General features: G+C 36.2%; 1 protein-coding gene across 1 annotated transcript; it reads left to right on the plus strand.

The window, feature by feature from the left end:
• On the plus strand, window positions 1-25791 carry LOC102809369 (uncharacterized). The gene is made up of 39 exons (XM_085500912.1): window positions 1-68; window positions 2628-2724; window positions 4742-4900; window positions 5063-5233; window positions 5409-5477; window positions 5588-5632; window positions 5740-6065; window positions 7250-7394; window positions 7616-7729; window positions 8478-8585; window positions 8737-9006; window positions 9149-9456; window positions 9923-10067; window positions 11010-11057; window positions 12115-12477; window positions 14389-14454; window positions 14797-14985; window positions 15348-15637; window positions 15765-15909; window positions 16122-16298; window positions 16481-16622; window positions 16850-16917; window positions 17280-17519; window positions 18033-18171; window positions 18717-18787; window positions 18984-19190; window positions 19371-19491; window positions 19836-19903; window positions 20008-20220; window positions 20352-20502; window positions 20835-20902; window positions 21078-21284; window positions 22182-22314; window positions 22425-22495; window positions 24089-24277; window positions 24409-24529; window positions 25144-25217; window positions 25325-25356; window positions 25597-25791. Exons 2-38 carry the CDS (start codon window positions 2628-2630, stop codon window positions 25339-25341), a joined length of 5535 nt encoding a protein of 1844 aa, XP_085357038.1. The 5' UTR covers window positions 1-68; the 3' UTR covers window positions 25342-25356; window positions 25597-25791.
• The last annotated feature ends 180 nt before the right edge of the window (window positions 25792-25971 follow it).

The raw sequence follows: 25971 nt of genomic DNA on the forward strand, positions 1-25971 counted from the left end.
CCAAGTATAGAAATCACGTACCTTCATTTAACCTCTCATACGGAGACTGGACGACGAACCACAACAAGGTAAGGCCATTCTTGGTGTTTCAGTCGATATTGAATATGATATAATTTGTCTTCTTTCAATTTTTTTTTAAAAGGTACCCGTTTCGCCAATTAATATATTGCAAACAATGCTACAATTTTCACCAGGTTATCGCAATGGAATGACATGTTTGTTGTCAATAATCTCATTTAAAAACACATGACATGTGAGAAAACCCGCCACCCGTCACTGTGACTAAATAGTAGGCATAATCAACAAATCATGCATATATCAGTATAATTCGATCCTATCACTATGACTAGATAGTGAACACATCTACAAATCATGCATATATCAGTATAATTCTATCCTATCACTGTGACTGGATAGTGAACACATCTACAAATCATGCATATATCAGTATAATTCTATCCTATCACTGTGACTGGATAGTGAACACATCTACAAATCATGCATATATCAGTATAATTCTATTATATCACTGTGGCTAGATAGTGAACACATCTACAAATCATGCATATATCAGTATAATTCTATCCTATCACTGTGACTAGATAGTGAACACATCTACAAATCATGCATATATCAGTATAATTCTATCCTATCACTGTGACTAGATAGTGAACACATCTACAAATCATGCATATATCAGTATAATTCTATCCTATCACTGTGACTAGATAGTGAACACATCTACAAATCATGCATATATCAGTATAATTCTATCCTATCACTATGACTAGATAGTGAACACATCTACAAATCATGCATATATCAGTATAATTCTATCCTATCACTGTGACTAGATAGTGAACACATCTACCAATCATGCATATATCAGTATAATTCTATCCTATCACTATGACTAGATAGTGAACACATCTACAAATCATGCATATATCAGTATAATTCTATCCTATCACTGTGACTAGATAATGAACACATCTACAAATCATGCATATATCAGTATAATTCTATCCTATCACTGTGACTAGATAGTGAACACATCTACAAATCATGCATATATCAGTATAATTCTATCCTATCACTGTGGCTAGATAGTGAACACATCTACAAATCATGCATATATCAGTATAATTCTATCCTATCACTGTGACTAGATAGTGAACACATCTACAAATCATGCATATATCAGTATAATTCTATCCTATCACTGTGGCTAGATAGTGAACACATCTACAAATCATGCATATATCAGTATAATTCTATCCTATCACTGTGACTAGATAGTGAACACATCTACAAATCATGCATATATCAGTATAATTCTATCCTATCACTGTGACTAGATGGTGAACACATCTACAAATCATGCATATATCAGTATAATTCTATCCTATCACTATGACTAGATAGTGAACACATCTACAAATCATGCATATATCAGTATAATTCTATCCTATCACTGTGACTAGATAGTGAACACATCTACAAATCATGCATATATCAGTATAATTCTATCCTATCACTGTGGCTAGATAGTGAACACATCTACAAATCATGCATATATCAGTATAATTCTATCCTATCACTATGACTAGATAGTGAACACAAACAATGCTACAATTTTCATCAGGTTATCGCAATGGAATGACATGTTTGTTGTCAATAATCTCATTTAAAAACACATGACATGTGAGAAAACCCGCCACCCGTCACTGTGACTAAATAGTAGGCATAATCAACAAATCATGCATATATCAGTATAATTCGATCCTATCACTATGACTAGATAGTGAACACATCTACAAATCATGCATATATCAGTATAATTTTATCCTATCACTATGATTAGATAGTGAACACATCTACAAATCATGCATATATCAGTATAATTCTATCCTATCACTATGACTAGATAGTGAACACATCTACAAATCATTCATATATCAGTATAATTCTATCCTGTCACTGTGACTAGATAGTGAACACATCTACAAATCATGCATATATCAGTATAATTCTATCCTATCACTATGACTAGATAGTGAACACATCTACAAATCATGCATATATCAGTATATTTCGATCCTATCACTATGACTAGATAGTGAACACATCTACAAATCGTGCATATATCAGTATAATTCTATCCTATCACTATGACTAGATAGTGAACACATCTACAAATCATGCATATATCAGTATTGTAGTAGATTCTATTCGACATAAGATTTGACATAAGATGAGACTTGAAGAACAGTCAACCATATCTTCCATTAACCCATATCCAGTCAAGCCAATATAAAAGTACATGTGACTGGTAGGATCTAGAACAGACATGTTTATGGCGCGCAACGAGGCCAATGGTTGTGTTATATAACGTAATTCACGAAATTAGGAAAAACTAAATACACTGGTTATTATTAATATTTTTTTTATAAACCTTGTTACAATCACGCATTGATATTAAATTAGACTGAGTTTATTCCAAGCGTTGTACAGTCTCTTACACAATGCAGAAACTTCTATTAATGCCCTTCTTTAAGTTGTCAACAAACTGAGCATATGAATACCCCAGTAATTCTGTTCAAATTTGTGTTGTTGTTCTCATTTAGATGTCACAGCTGTGGTTATTAGCACTGGTCGTATGGCTTACCTCTGCCTCTGCGATGGACAAGAACAAACGTGCAATAGGTTTGGACCAAGATGAAAGTAAGTAATAGGTGATTTACCATTTACTGTGAGATCTCGCGTGAAAGACGCAAACCAAACGTCTGTCACAAAATTCAAACGACTAGATTTTGAACTTGACTTTCTTTTCTAGGGAAATTTTAGAAGAGAATTTCGTGTTACTGCATCAAAACTGACCTTCGTCAAATGTGTATAGCATATTTTTAAGCGTGGAAATACCCTACGATTACTGTTTGACGAATTCCACATAACACGAGGTCTCGCATGAACGGTAAATATTGAGTTACATCCGCATCACGCAATGTGAAATACGAAATGTTGTAAAAGAACGTCATCATTATTCCGTCGCACGCATTCACACTACTTTGATTTCACAATTCGATATCAAAATGATAAATAAAACGTGGCAGTGCGACTCTGTTGGATGTGCGACGCTTTTACCAACAACCCGGTAAAACTGTTGATTCAGAAATCGACTGATTAAATATTTGCAGTATAATCCACTGGAAATATCATATTGATTTTCATAATAAATTAAGTCTGCGTTGATTCACACAATACATACAATGCTCTGTATTGTTCATTGTTTTCACCTGTTGTCGAAATATACCTACAATATGTGAATATGTGTGAATGCCGAGAGAACTACACTTTTTATCTGGTTGGCTTGTGATTTTAACCCATACCATCAACAGACATAGAGATATCAGCGCCAAATCGAATTAATAATTATGTTGTTGGGTCAACTCATGCTCAATAACTGGTCGTCAGATGAATTTGATAAAAAATCGGTTAATCCAACCACAGACTAAGCTCAGAAATTAGTCGTCAACAATAAGGCCAACACGGCCCATGCTGGCAATTGCTAGTCACCATTGCCAAACACGACCCAGGCTGGCAATTGGTCGTTAACAGTAGGGACAAACACGATCAATGTTGGTAATTGGTCGTCAACAATAAGGCCAACACCGCTCATGCTGGCAATTGGTAGTCACCATGGCCAAACACGACCCAGGTTGGCAATTGGTCGTTAACAGTAGGGACAAACACGACCAATGTTGGTAATTGGTCGTCAACAATAAGGCCAACACTGCTCATGCTGGCAGTTGGTAGTCACCATGGCCAAACACGACCCAGGCTGGCAATTGATCGTTAACAGTAGGGACAAACACGATCAATGTTGGTAATTAGTCGTCAACAATAAGGTTAACACGGCTCATGCTGGCAATTGGTAGTCACCATGGCCAAACACGACCAATGTTGGTAATTGGTCGTCAACACTAGAGCTAAACACGGACCATGCTCGACACAGGTCGTCAACAGTAGGGCCAAAAACGATCCATGCCGAACATAGGTCGTCAACACTAGGGCCAAAAACGACCCATATTGGCAATTGGTCGTCAACCCTGGGCGAGCTGACAATTGACCGTCAACGAAAAGGCCAAACACGAACCATGCTGACAACTAATCGACAACACTAGGGCCAAACTCGACCTATGATGGACACTGGTTATCAACACTAGGGCCAAACACGACCCATGTGCGTAAATGGTTGGTAATACAAGGACCAAACACGATCCGAACATCAAATTGGTCGTCAAAACTACGGCCATATCCAAGCAACACTAGCACCAGGTAACACTATGGCAAACATAGCCCATGGTGATAACTGGTTGTCAGCCAAGCCTGGCAGCTGTTTTGAGGTCAAATTCGAAGAATCGGAATCTGAATCCACTTTTCTCATTATAGTATTAAGCTCAGATTGATTTACATAAATTGTGACCGGTCATCAGTTTCTTTTAGCCTCAGTTAATTCGAGGGTCATCGTAATAAAGAGTAATACGTTATAAAAGAAAATGAATTATGTAGAAGAATGCTTATTTGATGCTGTATTCACGCAGTGACGCTGTCTGGTTATTCTGTGTACCATGACATTAGTAAATATGAGCGATGTGGTGGGGAAACATTTATTGGATGTCCATGACAACATAACACAACCGATACATTTGTCATTATTGTATTTATCACACATATATAGCTGTTGCTGACCGATGGACCGCATCACCCTTCGGATGCGAGTGTTACTTTGATGCGTCCCGCCATGACTGTGCATGTTGTATAGCTGGTGCCTGTCAGTGCCCTGGTGATAACAAAAACAAATGCGTACAGTGTGGATATGGTTCGTTATGCGATCAAGGTAAAATCAATTCCATATCGTAACACGTTATTCAACGAGTTGATTTCAAATGGAAAGCATATTATTTTAATCTAACTTGAAACAAATATTTTTTCATCTAATGATCGCTTTATTTTATGTCATATCTTACATAATATATTCATTTATAATATATTACAACAGACCAACCAGTGATAGAAGGTGTAATATCGGATGGGTGGACAGGACCCAATGAATGCGCATGCCCAGAGGATCCGTTTGACCGCAGTTGTGCATGTTGTACAAATGGCGGATGTTTGTGTCCACACAATCATGACAAGTGCACACAATGTGGCAATAAATGTGGGTGTAGTGGTAAGTAACGTTATCAAAATTCCCATAGCATATTCACAGAATAAATGACTGCAAAAGATAAAACAATATAGTTACAATACAAGATAATATAGAATATTACACACACACAAACAAATAATCTGCAAGCTGTTCACTTTGTCAATCTTATGATTTTTTTCCTATTTGTACCGACAAGATGGATGTGACGATGGTCTATGTGGTGCAGTTCCTAGTGGATCGCCTATTTCTCTCGACAGTGATGAAGGTATGATCGATTGTCTTGGAAAACGAGATGTGGGATACCATGGAAATGATTCGATGCATATTGTGTTGTTTGCGTAATTGTTGATCTAATTATCAGTTTACATATTTCAGGGTTGCCTAGAGACGGTTTGGGGATGTTAAATGAACGAGATCCATGTGAGTGTATGATAAACTTGTATTCTTGTGAATCCTTACTAGTTTGGCGGCAATATTAACGTATAATACGCAGTTGGTAAGTTGGTGCAATGATCTTTATGTTCCAGTACCTGGTAGTGTTCCCCTGGGAGTGGAATCTGGTCTTATCCGAGACAGTCAGATGACGGCTTCATCAACGGTCGATAGTATACTTGGACCACACCGTGGTCGTCTCGGTCTTTACCCGTCCTACTATGGTTTAGGAGCGTGGTCGGCACTAATTTCAGACAATCATCAATATCTGCAGATTGATTTGCTCTACCTTACTCTGGTAACTGGTGTCGCTACACAAGGACGTAGTGGAACCATCAATGCGGAATATGTGACGTCATATTATATATACTATAGCGAGGATGGCATGAATTGGTTGGCTTTTGGTGATGCAGAACCATTAGTGAGATATTGTACCATATTTTAAAATTCTATATAATATTAGTTTACTCTTTTCTACAGAGTTAATCAAATAACTTTGAATTCGGGTTGTTTCATCTATAGTAATATATTGGTAGCATAATAGCACATTTCTATCCTAGACATTTTGAAGTTGATATATTTGGAAATACTATGCTATGACTATGCTATGACTATGCTATGACTATGCTATGACTATGCTACGACTATGCTATGACTATGCTATGGCTATGCTATGGCTATGCTATGACTATGCTATGACTATGCTATGACTATGCTATGACTATGCTATGACTATGCTATGACTATGCTATGACTATGCTATGACTATGCTATGGCTATGCTATGACTATGCTATGACTATGCTATGACTATGCTATGGCTATGCTATGACTATGTTGTGACTATGCTATGACTATGTTATGACTATGCTATGACTATGCTATGACTATGCTATGACTATGCTATGACTATGTTATGACTATGCTATTACTATGCTATGACTATGCTATGACTATGCTATGACTATGCTATGACTATGCTATGACTATGCTATGACTATGCTATGACTATGCTATGACCCTGTGAGTTAATGTTCTAGCTTTACAAAATAATATTTGCTCGATTCATCGTTTTCTCACATATTCACTCGCATGTAAATGATCCCCCACGCCAAATGAAGACAATATTGTTTCAAATTGTCAGACATTGGAATTGAACTGAATTCTCATCTTCCCCATCTACCAAATTAACTTTAGAACTGAAAAATAAATAAAATATTGTTTTTTCCATGTAACATTTGTTTAAACATTTTCACATTTCAAGTGCCGGTCGTATTTCCATTGATCACAGCATGATAAATGCGTTCTTATTTCATGTACTATACAAACGCACACTAAATGTACTAGTATTATCATTGGAGGATTTAGATGGGGACCGAGGATTCCAGAATCCTAGATCCGCCCCTGATTATCGCAAGTATATGATGTGGATTCAGACGAACTGACAAATGTAGGCAACATTATAGTGGATTGGGAAGAATGTGTGGCAGATTCATGTGCCATGTCTAAAAAAACATTCTTAGAGATGTACATATGTGCAACTCTTGAGCGAGAGGGAACATTTCTGTTAGCAATACATAACCACGTGTATATATGTCTGTTGCAGTTAATGAAAGGTAACTCCAATCCAGACGATGTAGTGCGTCATAATTTGGAATCTGGTTTCCATGCTAGGTACATCAGAATCGCCCCACAATCCTATTTTGGGCGCGTCTCACTTAGAGTCGAAGTATACGGAATACCACCAGAAAGTAAGTAGTATTCCGTTGCTTTGGTATTTCGTATACATACTATTTATGGCAAAGAAAATATGATTGATCTCGAGGCATGTTTGTTTCCATTCTATTCAATCCACTCATCCACACAACCGATCTCCAATCAGATATAATTCCAACTGAGGGCGATATGTCAACAAATTACTCAACTTGATTCCATAAGCACTTGGTATCTTGTTATTTTCATTGTTACGTAGTTCCCGATGAAGAGATCTATGGTTTAGCAAACTTGGCTTTAGTAAAACCAGCGCAGCTGTCAAGTACGTTACATACACAGTTCCATGCAAGAATTGCTGTAGATGGCGTCGAAGGTAGGTTTAAATTTATATTTTTATGTGAACCTTTTAGTTAAATTACAGAGTTGTTCGGTTTACGGGGATGTTTAGAGGTTTTCTCTCTGCAAATGTTTTCAGTACACAGAGGCGTCTGTTTTCAGAGATGTTCCGTTTATAGAGATGTCTGTTTTCAGAGATGTTCTGTTTACAGGGGCGTCTGTTTTCAGAGATGTTCTGCTTAAAAGAGCGTCTGTTTTTAGAGATGTTCTGTTTACAGGGGTGCCAGTTTTCTGTGATGTTCCGTTTACAGGAGAGTATGTTTTCTGAGATGTTACTTTTACATGGGCGTTTGTTTTCAGATATTTCTATTTACATGGGCGTCAGTTTTCAAAGATGTTCTGTTTACATATGCGTCTGTTTCCAGAGTTGTTCTGATTACAGGATCGCCTGTTTTAGAGATATTCTGTTTACAGCAGTGCCAGTTTTCAGAGATGTTCCGTTTACAGGGGCGTAAGTTTTTAGGGCTGTGCTCTGTTTACGGGCGTATGTTTTCAGATATTCTCTGTTTATACGTACAACTATTTTCAGAGATGTTCTGTTTAGAGGGGCATCGTTTTACAGACATGTTTTGTTGATAGGGGCGCCTGTTTTCAGAGATTTTCTGTTTAGAAGGAACGTCTGGTTTCACAGTCTGGTTCTGTTTACATTACCATGTGTATACAAACCATATATGATAAATACTATATATGTACATAAGATCCATTTTAATTTATTTTTTCCTTAGATGACGGAGCGGCAATCAGTAAACAACAAGCACAGCCATGGTGGTATGTCGATCTGCTTGACCACCATCACGTATTCTACATCACTATTGTAAATGTTGCTGCCGGAGGTTAGTTGACCACGTGATAATATGTAGATGAAGTTTGTCGAGTGTGACTGATAACAAGAATACCTCACATATATACATATATATAACAAATAATAGTAATTTGTATTTCGAGTGAAAACGCTAATACCATCGTTATTTCAATATTTTAAAGTATTCAACGGACTAAACAGTCTGGAAAATATTGTGATTCGAGTCGGTGATGACCCAGACATCCATAATAATCCAGTATGTGGAGAATTTGAAGATATGATATCTCTTGGTGAGATGGTTCAAGTCGAATGCCTGGATCATAATGGTATACCGATGTCTGGTGAATACGTGAGCGTTGAACTGAAGGCTGAATACCCAGTACATCTAGCGTTAGCAGAAGTGTTGGTATTCGGTGTCCCAATACCGCTGCCCGGATTTAGTGGTTTACCTGGTATGTAGATAGTAATGTATACATTATAGCATCCCGTAATTCATTCATTCATTCATTCATTCATTCATTCATTCATTCATTCATTCATTCATTCGCACGTTTGTATATTCAGTAATTTACTCGTTGTATTTGGTCTTACTAGATGGTTCACACTATCTGGGGTTGGAGTCCGGTTTGATTGACAACTCACAGATGACATCCAGCTCACACGATCCCGCCTATCCTGCATTCCATGGCAGATTAAATCTATTTCAGAATGCTTGGATGCCATCAAGAGACGACCCAGTCCCATTTATCCAGATCGACCTGTTACACTTACATATGCTGACAGCCATCGTAACACAGGGCGTAGCAATCCCAAAAGAATATTGGGTAACCCAATATCAGTTACAGCTGAGCTTGGATGGACACGACTTCGTTCCATATATGGATGCAAATGAGAATGTTATGGTAATAATGACATAATTATGTAGAGCAACTGTAATTTCTGCGCAGTGACTAGGTTCTACTCTTATCTTCTCGAATTTTGACGGTGTTCCATATTGTCCCAAGCAGACGTGTGTATCGACTTCATTCGTGCAGCCTAAATCGGGAGGATCGTCACCTGCGCACGCGCGGGAATTGAGTCCCAAGCGTTGATAACAACACACGCTAAGAACGCAAAGGCTTATGGGTGGACGCTTGTTTATAAACAATGACACGCTATGGCCACCTGACGCATGCGTAGGTGACGAGTCTTCCGCTTTAATTATATTTAGAGCCTACCAACTCCAGCATTTAATAAAGCACTTATTCTACCTATCAAAGTAACGAACATTTTAAAAATACCTCTCTTCAATAAGCAGACTGATCAATTACGTGTTATTAATATTTCATGTTGAATATTTTCGTTTCTTGATTCTATTTTTTTTGGTAGGATTTTGAGGGTAACCACGATGGTCATGACATCATGCCTCACGTGTTTAATAGTCCCTTTGAAGCCAGGGTTGTCAGGGTGATTCCTAAAACGTGGGTCAGAAGACCAGCTATGAGAATCGAACTGATCGGATATAAAATCAACAGTACGTGATTACTTGGTTTTAATCATTGCAATGAGATATGTAACTTTTAATAGGAGTAACAATACGACGAAACCTCCCGTCTGTTTAACAAATGTCACATTTGATTATGAATATATCTCTAGTAGATATTCAAAACTTTGTTTCAAAACAGTTTTACAGTGCCAGATGGGACTAATTATAAGTCCAATATTGCGAATAAAATACCATTGACAACTGCATCATAGCACGGTACGCGATGGAGTATTTCACAACCTCCTGTGTTTAGTTTGACGGCTTGGTTGTAAGGAAGATCAAAGTGGTCTGACGGTAGACATAAATGACATTTGATGACGTCGGTAGCCTGTACTCACATATATTACAGTGAACCAAGACTATATTTTACAAGATTTATTGAATAAACATTTACTTGGCGCTGATTGCATATTGTAAATTGAAAACACGCGGTGTAAATTATATCGCCTTGATTCGAACGTGCATTTGATCATATAGCATTTATTATTTGGAGGCTTATCGTAACTTCTAAACCGATTTGTTGATATCGTGAAAGACAGTACCATAGTCGCCTTTGCCTCGGCAACCAATAGTGGAACTGCCACTGAATAGGTTTAATATGCTCTTGTAGAAAAATTTAGAATTACTTGCACATGTTCACATCATTTTTTTATTGACCAACAACCTGTTTTATAATTTTAGGTCTGCTAGTTTTAATTGATTTAATACCACAAACTAAAACAACATAATGACACGCAGTGTAACATGGGTAATATAAAACAAACACCATATATCGTAAAGGATCATGGCTTTGTATTATATCTTCTGGTAATATACGTGTTATTTGTAACCGGGTACAAAGCGACTATGACTTGACAACCGTTCTTTTAATTATGTAATTATTAATTTTGAATAACAATTAATGTGTCCCGAAATGTATTCTGTCAACAGATGAACCAATAGTTCCAGAACCCAACGGTGGTGGTACAGGCACAGGAAGTTAGTAATTGATCTTATTATAAATCTGAATATTACAAATTATTGTACAATTCACAGTATGTAGCTAAATGTCAAGATGAATCCATTGATGTTAATATTATTGGCATTACGCGTTGTTAGTAATAATATAAATTGTGATCTCTTCAATAGGGGATTTTCCGTACAATTGCGAGATCTCGCGAGATGTATGAAAAACGCGCGTCGAACGTCTGCCGCAAAAATCGAACGATTTGATTTTGAACTAGAATTTCTTTATTTCGTAACTCACATCGACCTGCCGATCTTCGACAGAGGAATATTGCTTCCGAATACCCTTACTTAATCAAAATTGCCTATCATCAAATGTGAACAGCACATTATTAAGAGGGGAGGCAAGGGGGGTAGCTGGTACGGTTTTACGGGAAATAAAAAGGGCTTTTTACAATGTACAAGGAAAAAAAAGACGTTTTTACAGTTTACAATGTTAAAAAATGGAACATTGAATTGTCCAAAAAGCTCTCCGACTCAAATGCTCCGCCATTACTGTGCCGTGTGTAGAGACGCATGCGCATATTACCCTCGTAATGCTCTTCATTCGGTTAGAGGGCCTTTTACGTCTTGGACAGTCAATTTTGTAGTGAATTGTGTCATCTAGTCGTTTTACAGTTTCTGAAATGTAATTTCCCTGGATTTTTTTTACGATTTTTTTATTTGGATGTAAATTCTTGTACGTAAGGAGAAAAATGGCACATTTTTACAGTGTACGAAAAAAATATTTGATTGATTACGTTGTACGTCTAGCCGGTGATTACAGAATTACGGAATTTATTTTTTCTATTTACGTTGTACGAACAAAAAAATATTGCAATTACGTTGAACGAAAATAACCCTTGCCCCCCCTCTATTAAGCATGGAAATGTCCCCCAAAATACTTCGCGTTTGTCGAATCCCACGCGATGTTTGACGCCACTACGACGCTATGACCTTTGTTTGTCCTGTTTTTACGTTCGATTTCACGCATAACGCATGATTCTCGCAGTGAACGGAAAATGGTCTATTACTCTCATTTCTGTTTCAGCCTGTGAACCGATAGATTACGAGCTTTGCAGTGCGTTACTGCCATATGACTACGGACACTTACCAAACCTACTTGGTGTGCAGGGTGGCAGCCAATTCGAATCTGCCATTTTAGAACACATACTACACGTGATCGTGTCTGATTGTCTGGAACCTGAATTTTTAACCTTGTTTATATGTGGACTGATGTATCCCGGATGTGACGGCTCCGCTGACGTCATGTTACCATGTCGTCAGTTCTGTGAGCTGGTATCGTCTGAGTGCGCGGAGGAACTTGGATCAGTCGTCGATCACAGTTTCTGTGAAAACATGCCAGATGTAAACAGTGACGGGGAGTGTTTGATGGAAGACGATATACATATGAGTAAGGATACTTCCTTCAACACATATTAATCACAAATAACAGGATAAGACAACATAACACAATAACTCACTGACGACATGAAATATACAATGAGTTCAAGGTACTACGCGGATGTTACGTTGTGACAAAAACATATGTAAAATACACTGTAAGGCACTGTATTTTTATTACGTCAATCGTTGGCAAACATAAAACACCGCTATAAGACGGACTTGACATATCAGAAACTGTTCCATCAATAATAATAATAATAATAATAATAATCTTTATTGAAACCGTATCCCAAGACAATCAAAGACAATAGAATAGAAAAAAAAATATTTGGTGGTTGGTTGAGGCATCTGTCATTTTAAGATTTTTTCTTGTCGTAATTTGAAACAAGTGTGGATGAATTTTCCTAGTTTAATGATTGTTTTGTCGTTTTTAATTTTGAGTATAGTTGTAAGTTTTTCGTCATCCGTCCCCAAGTTGCTTATATTGTATTTAATATTGTTGATCATGATTTCTCGTTCCTTCTTGTATAAATCACAATTGAGAAGAAAATGTTTTTCGTTTTCAATTTCCTGTTTGTCACAAACTGGGCAAATTCGGTCCTCCGCTAAAATGTTATTATATCTGCCCCTTTCGATTTGAAGGGTATGAGCACTTATTCTGAGTTTTGTCATAGCTGCTCTATGATTTGGATTTTTGATTGTGGTGAGATATTTTTCATATGCAAATTCTGTTTTAATTTTCCTATAGGTTCGTAACTTGTTTTTGTGGTTTTTACCTTTATTGTCATCGTGTAATGTTTCTGTACTATGTATTTCAAAGGATTGTTCTAGTTTGCGCGTTACTGTTTCAGTGATTTGTTTTTCATCAAGAGATTTATGGTTTTCCCAAATATTTCCCATATTTAAATTTTCTAAAATTTGTTTTATGTCTGTTACCCAGTTGTCTTTTCCTTTTTTATCATGTATATAGTATATTAGTATTTTTTAATTATTCATTATTTAAAAACTAAATATGAAGGTTGGACAATTACCAATGACTGGCAAATTTATTTTATAAACACATTCATCTGACACAATAACTTCCATACTGGTATTTAGGTTTATTATTGGTTTATTAAAATTCAATACCAAATAAATGTTTTTTTTGATAGTATATTAGTTAATATTCTATCATAGCAAATTGTGGCCAAGCATGTTCGGGGCAGCGTGTATATTTTATATGAGATTCTAGCACTTTCGACTTGTGAATAACGGTATTCTTCTATAGTGCTTATACGCGTAATAAAGGGCGCCCCGTGTGGTCATGATGTGGTATCTATTATGTTCACGGATCACACTTTCCTACTACTTCGACCACTTTTTATATTCCACGGAATGTCTATACAATTCCCATTGTATTTGTGTAAAAAATTAAAAGTATCCCGTAAAGAAAAAATATATGCATCTAATAATGTTTGTTAAGATCAAACTGGCATAATAGTACACTAGCATGTGGAGCAACTTTTAATAACAATGGAGTATGAAATAGTCAAATACCCAAATAATTATCGCGAGTTGTGTAAACCGAATCAATTACATTCCGACACATTTGTATGATTTATTTAAACCTCGAAACTACAGCCAATTTTGAAATACTGACAGCGAAAATTGAACATTGAATTGCAAAATAAATACACTACCGAATATTAGTAAAACAATTACATTGCAAATTAAACAGTTTCAGACCTCATTTGGTCATCGTCATTTACTACGGATTGATTCGCATAGCAATCCAACTATAACCCCAAGATCATTGCATACGGTAATCAGCTGCGAAGCGTCCCATTTCATAAAACATGTTCCTGTCTTGTTATTCATGTAGTTATTGACGTGTATTTACGATAAGTGACAAGCTCAGTGTTATCTTTTGAATTATTAGGTCCTGAAAATAAATTACTAATGGATAGTTGGCTGCAGAGAATGCTGGGAGACGAACCACCGGCAGGTACTGTGTCACACGAATCTCCAATTGTTATATACGCTGACGAAGTTGACATTCTGTGATGGCCAGGATGTTGTATAGGGAAGAAATGTGTTAACTCCATATTGGATTTCGCAAAGGATTATGGGATAGAAAATGGAACTATAGAGGGCGTTTAGGGGAAACATATTTTTTCCGTACGAGAAAAGATACGAGTCCCCGACGCCCTCTATAGGTCATTTGTCTATCCACAATCCATTGCATAATTCAATATGGTGTTAACACATTTCTTCCCTATACTTAGCAAGTTACGTGTTATAATAGCATGCTTACTCATTGTATTTTCTACCAATATTTTTAATACAGTAACTGGTCCACAAGGTGTATCAACTACTATGTCAACTACGTCTAGACTAAGTACTGCTATGCCATCAAACAATGTATCACAAACGCCTGCATTACCACTAGACACGACGAGGGTCATGGAAGCCAAATCGCCGACTACAGTGAGAATAAATTCCCCACGTGACCGTGATCCTCGAGAAGTCGAAGGAGGTAAGTAAACATCAAACTTAACTTACATTGCGTTACATAATTATGTTGTATTTTAATGTGAAGTCTCATTCTCACTTTGCAAATATGTATAACATCACTGCCAGAACAAAAATCTCAAAACATAAAATGTGTTTAAATAATACTGTTTTACCTAAATAATATGATATTAAAAATGGATATCCTGCTCTCACTTCCCTACATATTTGATTTTTAGAGTACTTGAGGGTCTTTTCCCTCGACAAACCATAGACCTTAAAAGACATTTTAAGGTCTATGGACAAACATACATACAATTTAACCGATCGTCAAGGAAAAATTGCGATGTGGATTGTGCTACTGAAACGTTGGTGTTTTTGTTTTAGGAACCCCGTCGGAATTGGGTGGGGATAGCCTCACCACCGACCAGGGATCATATCGACCAGGTTATCAGTTCCCTGGGTTCGACGGTCCTGGATACGTCGCTGGAGACGAAGATCTAGGCCACCAGTGGCTGGTTTTAGATTTCGGTGCCCAGGTAGCTATTATGCGAATTGTTCTTGGCGGTGTGCGCGGACCCGACTTTGAAGCCTTCGTCAAGAAATTTCGTCTGGAGTATTCTGACGACGGCGAAGCCTGGTTTATTTATGGTGACCCTTCTAACGGCCAGCTTATTGTGAGTGAAACAAAAACATATGTTTATTTGTTTTGTTGTTGTTGGACCACGTGACTTTTAATAGTAAACGAAACAAAGGAATTAGGAATCGTGATATAACCATAGATATATGTCACCCCAATTTTAGGAATTGGAAGGGTTGTCTTATGTAGACGAAGTCAAAGAGATTGAATTGCAGTTCATACTCATAGCACGGTTTCTCAAAATAGTTCCCATTGAAGTGGAAAATTTATTTGCTCTGAAAATACGTATCTATGGCTATCTGTACCAAGGTAAAGCAAATAATCTGGCATACTCACTTCAATTTATGTTGATAAGTATAATAGAGACTAAGCAAACAGTGTACATTGTGTAAAACAAAATAAAGCACAAATTATTGGAAAATAGTCATAGTATTTAAAATATTTAAAGATATTTATTATCAATAGAAACAATCTCTATACTAGCTTGTAATCATCAAATATTTGTGTGTTTTTTTAAACAGATTATGCTGAATATATGCACCAAATGGAAACTCTGTACTATCTCATAGTTGAAGATCCTGTCAGTTGGCACGATGCCAAATACTACTGTGAATATTGGGGTGGATTTCTTGCGACGATTCCCCATGCCATCGTTCAGCACCATCTAAGACGAGAGATTCAGCTTTACAATTTAGTCGGTATGTATAAATTCTGTGTTGTGTTTCGTTGGTTTCTCGGCAACATATTATTTTGGCTTGAAATTTGTAATTGGTGATTTGATAAATGACACGCCGTCCTGTGTCCAGGGTGTTCTATTCATACAGACTACACGCATGCGTAGAGAGATTGCCTACATACCGTTTGATTTTCACTATTATAGGTAACTGGTGGTTTAGCCCAACGGATGCTGACAATGAAGGAGTCTGGATAAATAGTCACGATGGTAAAGACTTGATTTTCAGTGATTGGTTAAATGGTCAACTTCCGGAAAACGATGTCAATAAGAATTGTGCACAACTTCTGTGAGTAAATCAACAGATGTGATATACTTAGTATATTGTTTTGGGGATTGTTTTTAAATTAGATTTGCAATTCCGAACAACCTTTCTGAAGTGTTTCTTCTGAATGTCACATTTAGGGATGTAAGTTCATCGATACAAGAAATACATTCTTGCTCATATATTAGAAGGTACTGGTTTAAATTTAAATCTATATCTAGTGTAATTTCAACAACTTTCTTTATTTTTAGTGAGAGTGAAGGTTATGAGTGGAACCACGACCTATGTGATAATAGTCATAATTATATTTGCCAATTTAGTAAGTATATAGTCATTTTGTGAATATGTCTGGGTAATATGTTATGATGTAGATTATATATGGTTAGATTATAGAAGTTACCGGCGATAATTAGAATTATGAGAAGAGCGTATTGGATTGTGGGAATATCAATGTTTATCGACACAAATGTCGCACATGCTCAGCGCGACGACTGTGGCCATTTAAATGATTCTTTTCCGCGGTGTGATCAACTTAGGATGGCTGATTATAAGACCTTCACCGTCCGCATATAGATAATCTATTTTGAGCAATGTCTAATCTAATGTATAGCCATTCTTAAATACATTTATTCTAAAAATTTTTACTAATTTGTCTCACGTATACATCAATTTATTTGATAGTTAATGAACCAGACTACAGCAACCTGCAATACCCGGACCGAGATGAACAGGCAAATGCCAAGGCAGACACACAGCAAATCAAAGCTATCGATTTATTTTATATAGCCGAACCAGCAAACAGATTTACATGGGAAGATGCTAATAATTACTGTATAGGAACTGGCGGAAGTTTACTAAGAATAGAGCAACCTGAAGTTCAGGACACGTACGCACATCTCATGTCACAGTATGGGATTGAAGGTAAAATACCTTTCTTAAAAATCACGCCCTCTAATGACGGTTCAAATCGACTATACCAACAATGCAGTTGTATACATCATTTGACGTCAAAGAAATGACCCGTCATGCAACTTGTTTATTATGTCGCTGTACTTGGTGTAAATAATTTGAATATTTCTTATGTCACAGATGTTTATTGGATTTATATATATGAAGTAATCGTGTCAAGTAATAATAATGAAATCATGAAAACTATCTTGAGTACTTGAGGGTAAATGTCCCATTGACGGTGTCCTGAAACAATGCAGTCGCTTGGCACAAATTCGGATATGACGTCAGCTGGCGATAACAAGTTGGCATAACCAATCAGGATTTCAAGCGGATCTGAGAAGCCAAAACACTTATTGGAACTGTTGTCAAAAAACAAATATGTGAATGTGTTCATGAATTATTTGACATAAAACGTAATAAATAGCACGAAAAGCCTATCAGCCTAGTTATCATTGTTTAATAGAAGTATGTTTTCTATTCCAGGGAGGTTTTGGTTAGATCCAACAAACACTGTGTCTCATCCTAATACCCACGGCTGGGTGTACACGAACGGACAACCAATCATTTACAATGTCGGGTTGAAAGACGATTCAGCTTCAGTCGCCAAATGTGCAGCAATGAAGTAAGTGGTCAATCGCATATTCTATTTATGTGTGAAAACAATCACTCCAAATAAGTACTCTGAATCTGAATGGTCTTAATGGAAAGTAGTATCAAAAATATTTTTGTTTTGTTTTAAATAGATTATCTATAAAATTTACTAGCTATTGCTACTAACATTAGAACGTGACTTATTTGGAAGATAATGTTGCATAGTTATAATTGGTGGTCAGACTCAGTATTGAAAGAAACATTCATTTAGCACCTGCTGCTGAAAACAGTTCTCTGTTCGACAATCAACAATAAAAAAAACATTCTAACGGGGCTCTGGAACCTTTTAATAATGGACATTTCCATTCTCCATCTTGAACTAACACAATATCTAACTTCAATTTTAACCAAATCTCGCTTCACTTAACAATTCTGTTTTTCAAATTATATATCAGAAATATAGGTCTTTACAATAAGAATGAACGTACGTGTGTTTAAAATAGTAGTTTGTGTGTTGGAAGATATTACATTTAGGATACAATGTCGTATATTTATTGTATCTTTATTACATTGCAGCTCCGTAGCTGGGTTTTCCTGGACTGCAGAAAAGTGCGCCGACCGAACCGAAGGATTTTTCTGTCAATACTGTAAGTATTTGTAGCATAGTTCTGCTTTATTAGGAATAGATATTGAATATACATAATTACCAGTGAACACGCTTTAAAGTTCACGCCATTTAGAATTATTCATTTTTCTACATTGTGACTAATAGTTTACGGTACTATATATTTTCATTGGTAAATTTAACACTATCACATGGCTTAACAAAATGGTATATCGCAGATGGCGAGCGTACTCCCTTCAGCATGGATGCAGATTCCAGTCTTGACGTGGAGGAGATTTACTATGAGATCGTGAGAGTGGTGAACGGGTTTGATTGGTACCGTGCTCAGTCCTACTGTCAGGAAGAAGGTGGCCATCTTGTAAGAATTGAAGAACAAGAAATTCAAGAATTTCTGGCTTCCAAACTCAACGAACACGGATTCACTGGTTAGTTAGTTATTCGATCAAAATTATCATAAATGTATGATTAAAATGACAATTAAATATTCTCATTAAATGTCATGATTGTCATGCTACATCTATGTCAGGTTTATTGTATTTTATTTAATGTTATTATTAGTTGTTGTATATTATCATTTATTTGTAATTTGTTATTATTTATTGTAGGTGATTATTACATCGACGCGATTATGAATGATTTGGGTCAAGTCATATATACCAATAATGAATATGTCATTTATAATGACTTTCATTCTTCATATCCACAGGGTGGTTGCGTTTATCTTGCGTAAGTGAATGTAATGTTAACGTTGAAAATGTAAATATTGTGCGACAAATCTATCACCACACACGATATCGCATGTGGGCTTAAAATGCACTTTATTTATTTATTTATTTATTTATTTATTTATTTATTTATTTATTTATTTATTTATTTATTTATTTATTTATTTATTTATTTATTTATTTATTTATTTATTTATTTATTTATTTATTTATTTATTTATTTATTTATTTATTTATTTATTTATTTATTTATTTATTTATTTATTTATTTATTTATTTCGTGTTACAATATGTCATTCACGGTCTCTGTGTTTTTTATCTACTGATATCACTGTCTTTTTTCAGCGGCGGTGCTATGTGGAGATGGGAAGATGGTGATTGCAAGATGGGAAGAAACTTCATCTGTCAGTTCTGTGAGTACAATAAGATTTGCCACAAAATAATACCATAACATGCGTACAATTTGTTCAAAGGTTAATTTTTTTAAATATATCATTTTTATCTCTTTTTACCCCAGATGGCAATATTCATCATAATGAACCCGAGTCTGGAGTGGACGAAACCACAGAAACGGAGACAGTGTATATTCAATTATTGTACAACTATGGGTTCTCGTGGTATGAATCAGAAACCGCGTGCAGGCAGAACGGCGGCCATCTTGTTCGAATTCGTGACCATCATTTCCAAGAGCAATTGATAGAGTTTATTTATTCGCAAGGAAATATGCAAGGTACTGTTGATGAGATTATATAACGTAGTGTAACTCACATTGATTGTTGTTATTTCCACCTTATGCTTGTATCGGCGACATTAACAGTTGTTACGGTTGTTATGGTTACAATATACACCGTCCACTTCTAGGTAACTACTGGATCGATGTTAACGACATTGACAACGAAGGTACATATCTACAGACAGATGGCAATAAGTCTCCTGTTCAATTCTGGGCTCAGATTAGTGGTGAAGAACAGCCAGACGATGTTTTTCATTCTCAGAATTGCGTCTTTCTGAGGTATGCACGTGCAATATATAACAATTAAAACTACTGGTTATATTAGCTTATTTATATTATCATGTCAAACATAATTGTATGCAGTATCGGGATTATATGAGTCCCTTACATATTTAGTCTAATAGCAAAACAGTGTTACTTGGTTTAGTGTTGGTTCATCTATGTATGGCACGAAACGTTTGTGAGAGATTTTTTGCGCGATGAGTGTAATATGGGTAGACGGGGAATATCATTAATATGGTTTAATACCAACACCGTGACCGAAACATATCTTTGAGAGTATTGGATGCGTACGCCACACTACTAAAATACATCGTTCCTTTTTGTTCCAGGGAAAATGACGGTTATATGTGGCATGATGGTCCTTGTTCCCAGGGAATGAACTTCATTTGCCAATACAGTAAGTTGAGGAAATGTCCGACGAAAGGCGACACTCTTTTATCGTACTGTGAATCATGGTAATATACAACATAGACCTACGTAGGTCCATGCACAGTCCATCTATCTGATTCATGTATACAGTAACACCACGATCCATGTGACTCAAATGTAATTGTGACTGCGTTATTTTCCAGGCAGTGAACCTGCTCAGTTTCCCGATCAGATGTCTCCTTTGCACCACGTTCGTGAAGACATCATGTACACATTCATATTGGACTCTCTAAACCATAACGATGCTCGAATGCAGTGCGCTGATAAATACAATGGACAACTCGCCATGATTCTCAGTGGATACGTGGAACAACAACTTGTCCAATTCATAGAACAGCAGAACATGTGGGGTACGAACATAATTACTTACATTACACTGAAAGTTCTTATAGCCACATGAAATTGGTCGATGGTGATTTCCCGTTCACTGTGTGATCTCGCGTGATTTGATTTTGAACTTGAAATTCTTTTTTTTGTAGTTCAAAGTCGAAATGCCGACTTTTTGGACAGAGGAAAATATGGTATTGAGACAAACTTACTTCATCAAAATGTAATGTTTTCTCATACTAAACGGAAAATTGTCTATTAAATATTATCGTGTTATTTAGCTAATAATTTATATCACATGCGTATTTGAATGTTCGGATTAAACATCCCAATCACAGAACAGTTGTGATGATTGATGTCAACGTTTAATAAATCCACAATATTTAAAATTAATCAATCCACTCGGAAAATTAATAAATTTTGTTTTGCCAAACCTGTAATAATTGTTAATCAAGGTAAAACATAGTCACAATGGTCTTCGTGACATCAAATGGATAATTTGTCACGTATATTTATGTGTACTACTCGTTTGGTATTAAAAAAACATTACATGGATTACAAATACAAGAAATTTGACAAAAACGGGTCTCATGTCCCTTAAAGGGCGGTGGTCGTCACGCCGCGCATGTGCGACATTTGTGTTGATAAACATTGATATTCCCATAATAAAACCACGAGCATGAGTTTTGACCTGGGCGCAATTACCGCCGGCAAATCTTTCGATATCTTACAGTCATCCAACAAATTACCAAATTACAGCTTGGTAACTTCTCAGTTTGTTTTCGTTGGTCAACGCAAGTCGCCACCTATGTTATATATGAGACCCATATTTCGCGCATGCGTGGAGCGACGACCACCACCCCTTAACACTGCGGAAATGCTATATAAATGTAACTTGTCAAAAATATGTTATATTTCAGGGGAGTATATATTCGACGCTACCAGAGTAAATGGACGTTGGCAATATTCGGATGGATCTGCCCTTCCTTATATGAATTGGCAAAACGATGACCTACCAGACGGGGACACACCCATGTGTGCTAAATTACATTAGTAAGATAACGCAATTTTTTGGTGATTATTTCGTGATTCTGTCTCCATTCTACTTCGTATCTGTTGTTCTGCCCTATGTCGTTTACGACAATTCATTTGTGCCATTACAGTGAAACAGTCAATGACTATTACTGGTTACCAGAAGACTGTACTGCCATGGCTAACTATGTGTGTGAATATGGTAAGAAACTTTACGTATGGATGGATGGTTGAATATTCATAGAATCATACCCGTTAAGAAATTAATCTTAAGATTAATCAGATTGGTGTATGTCGAGTGCCACATATAAGTCACGATGTAGCCTTTTTTAGTACATATGTATATGCCTAGTATGCCTTGAGGTGCATAATATTATTGTTTATTTGATTTGTCCGGGTTTTTGTCTGCGTTTACTGTATTGTATGATGGATAATATTTGGTAATTGTTGTCCTTGGTAAACTATTCAAATTGCTAGACGTTTCGGGCAATTACTTTTCTTCGCATGGCTTTGACTTTATATTGTTATATGCGGTCCGATTTTTTATGGCATATAATAAAACTCAATAGATATCAACTGCAATAGATATCAGCAATATCTTCTTCGAAAATGGCAAAGAACACTTAAAAATCTTCTTCAGAACCTGGTCATTTTTTTTTAAATATAGGTGTGAACACTATAAAGATGGAAAATGCTATTATAGTGGACCAGCCACGTGGTTTGACCGTCATTTTGAATTTTCATAAAAAATGGCATTTGTTTCTCATTTGTTTCTGAACTTAATATTTGGCCTGTGGCGTGTATAGCTAAATCTTTTTACGACAAAAATAAAATAAATTTCGATTTGTCATAGGGTTTGCTCGACATCTTGGATTTTTGACAAAAGTGACCAAAGGTTTTGAGCGTTTGTTTCTCACGATGAATGATTTATGGCCATAGCTTTTTAGAAACAAAAAAAATAATTGACGAGTCACATGGTTTGGCCGCCATCTTGGATTCTGAAAATATTGGCCGTAAATTGAATCGTTTGTGACGCATGAATGCTTTTAAGTACTATGTTGACCATTCAAACTTGAACCTGACAAAGCTGCTGTACAATACTGTCAACATATTTTAATAAGATTGAAGGCTTTCCTAAGTTTTGTTATGGAGCTAGCTAACTAATATGTCTAGTTCATGCCACCAAATACACGTCATGTCGAACCAAGATGTTTTCTGGGCAATAGATTTAAATATATATATATATAATCAAACATTTGTGTATGTAAATTCTTAAAGGGATATTTTTTGCTCTGCCCAGCGTTTTGAAACGCCTTCTATGTCTTTATGGAGTGATAAATTACGTCATGCCTGTAGTGTATATAAAATACTGCCTGGGACAGATACTAAATGAGTCACACGGAATTGTCCTGCTTTGGGACGATTGAATAACGAATTATTGCAAGTTATAATCGGATTTGTTGTCTAATTCAATACTGTCGCTGTAAACCGGTGTAAGTCAAATACAAATAGTTTGCTGCAAATTTATTTTGCAATTTTCACTTTCCATAATTTTGGGGGATTCTTAAATTTGCTTTGTTATACCCATAACGTCCACTCGAAACACTGTAGTACACAATCAGACAACGTTGGTACTTGGTCGCATACCTATGTTTCCTGTATTAATATGATGTCAAAACACGTAGATTAAACTAAATTACATTGTAATACTCCTCTATCTAAATCTTACTAATTAATATTAAGTGACATTGACATTGCATTTATACTGTGTATGTTGCACACATTCAACTTCTAGACCAAGGTGCTGCTGATGGAGGAGATAACAGCGCACATGAGGAAATTGAGGTTCTATACGCTAATCTTGATTTCAAAATAAGTCACGAAGAAGCCACTTATATATGTGCCAGCTACAGTGCAGAACTAGGTTCCATCAACAGTGAGAAAATTCTAAAGATAATATCAGATGCATTTCATGATTTCACCGGTAAGTCTCGTACCTAACGATGCTTACACACGCCATGCCACGTGTTTGCGTCTTGAAATCGTCAGTTATTCATTCTCAGCACACGATTCAAATAACTGGTACCCGTCATGCAAACAAATATATCTCGACAGGTAACTTATGGATCGGTGCACACCGTGATTACGATGGAACGTGGAAATGGGTTGATGGAACTTTGGTCACGTGGTTAACTTTTATGAACCCGGCCGACCCAGGTGACTGTGCTGTTCTCAGGTTAGTATCATGATGAAACAACGGTGACTATTCAGTTTTATGTTATTTATGAATTCTTAAGTGTCGCTGTTATAGTAGCAAATAAAACGTACGTCTGCTGTACCATCTTACTTGTAATCCCTCTAATTTATAATGGTTGTGCAGTACTGACACAGAGATTGTAACAATACAATCCCGGTTTTGACATTTTTGTTGAAACAAATTAGCTATGTAGAGGAGTAACAATTCATGTGAGCCCTTTCTCAATATACAAAACATTTGTATGATGATCACATGTGTTATCTTGATGAGTATTTACAATGAGACAGAAAGTCTTATACAGTTTGACACTAATTGGCAGTGAATCAGCATAAGGAATTACACACAACGTTACATTAGGAGAAATGTCTGAATTTATTATCCCTCTTCTACAGGGGCTGTGCAGACGATGTCTTGTTGGACATACTGCAAAATAACAAACGTGAAGTAAAGATGCGTCACGTATATATAAAATGTGCCTTCTGTTGTTGCGTTAGTTCAATTATTCGTGTATAGAATATCAAACCGTGTATATTTTGAACCTATTTCTCAGTTCAATGTATTGAATAAAACATATAACGGTTTATGTGTTGCAGCGCCACCGACGGTTTCCAGGGGAAAATTGTAGATTGTGTGAGGTACACAACCAGTGGCATTATCTGCACAGCGCGTAAGTAGAACTGATAATATATCTCACTGATTATATCAAACATTTTCAACTTTACAACAATTATTTGTTCCCACTTCTTGTTAAACTTATTTCTATTTGTCTTGCAGAGCCGACACTAAAGTAAATGAATACTAATGAGGTAATAATTACATATGTAAAATAGTGAATGTCTGTTCAAGTTACCCGGATGTTAAGTTCGTTAGGCAAACCTGCCACCGAGATCCATTTAATATTTGAAATATTTATATATTATAATAACAATATTGGAGAAACCATAGACAATGATGGAAACAATGAGCATGAGGACACCATTACCAATATATATATACTGTTACGCAATAAAACTGGAATCGTTAAAACTATTATTTTTTGCTTACAGATTATGGAAGGATTTTTAGATGAATACTATTTATTTCCAGGTCTCTATTTTATTCGAATTTATTTAATTGTAACATATCTTAAACATAGCCTGGCTGTTACAGTTAACTGGTATATAAGGTTTGATTTAAAACATACTTACATCAAAGTGCTTCCTTTCAATTCAAATTGTAGATATTAAACCTGTCTAAAAGCAGTCCATGTGCTTGTCTTATTCAACATAATATAATGCTAAATTGGCCTTCGTCTCTTCGATTTGTTCTGACGTCATTAAATCTTGTCCTTGGTCTAACATCCGGGTCATGGTTGATGTTCATATTGATTTGTAGGTCGGGTAATGTACGCATGCGTGTAATTTATAGATGGGATAATCTTG

This window comes from Saccoglossus kowalevskii, chromosome 1 (assembly GCF_978046115.1).
Source record: "Saccoglossus kowalevskii chromosome 1, keSacKowa6.1, whole genome shotgun sequence".
Lineage (NCBI taxonomy): Eukaryota > Metazoa > Hemichordata > Enteropneusta > Harrimaniidae > Saccoglossus > Saccoglossus kowalevskii.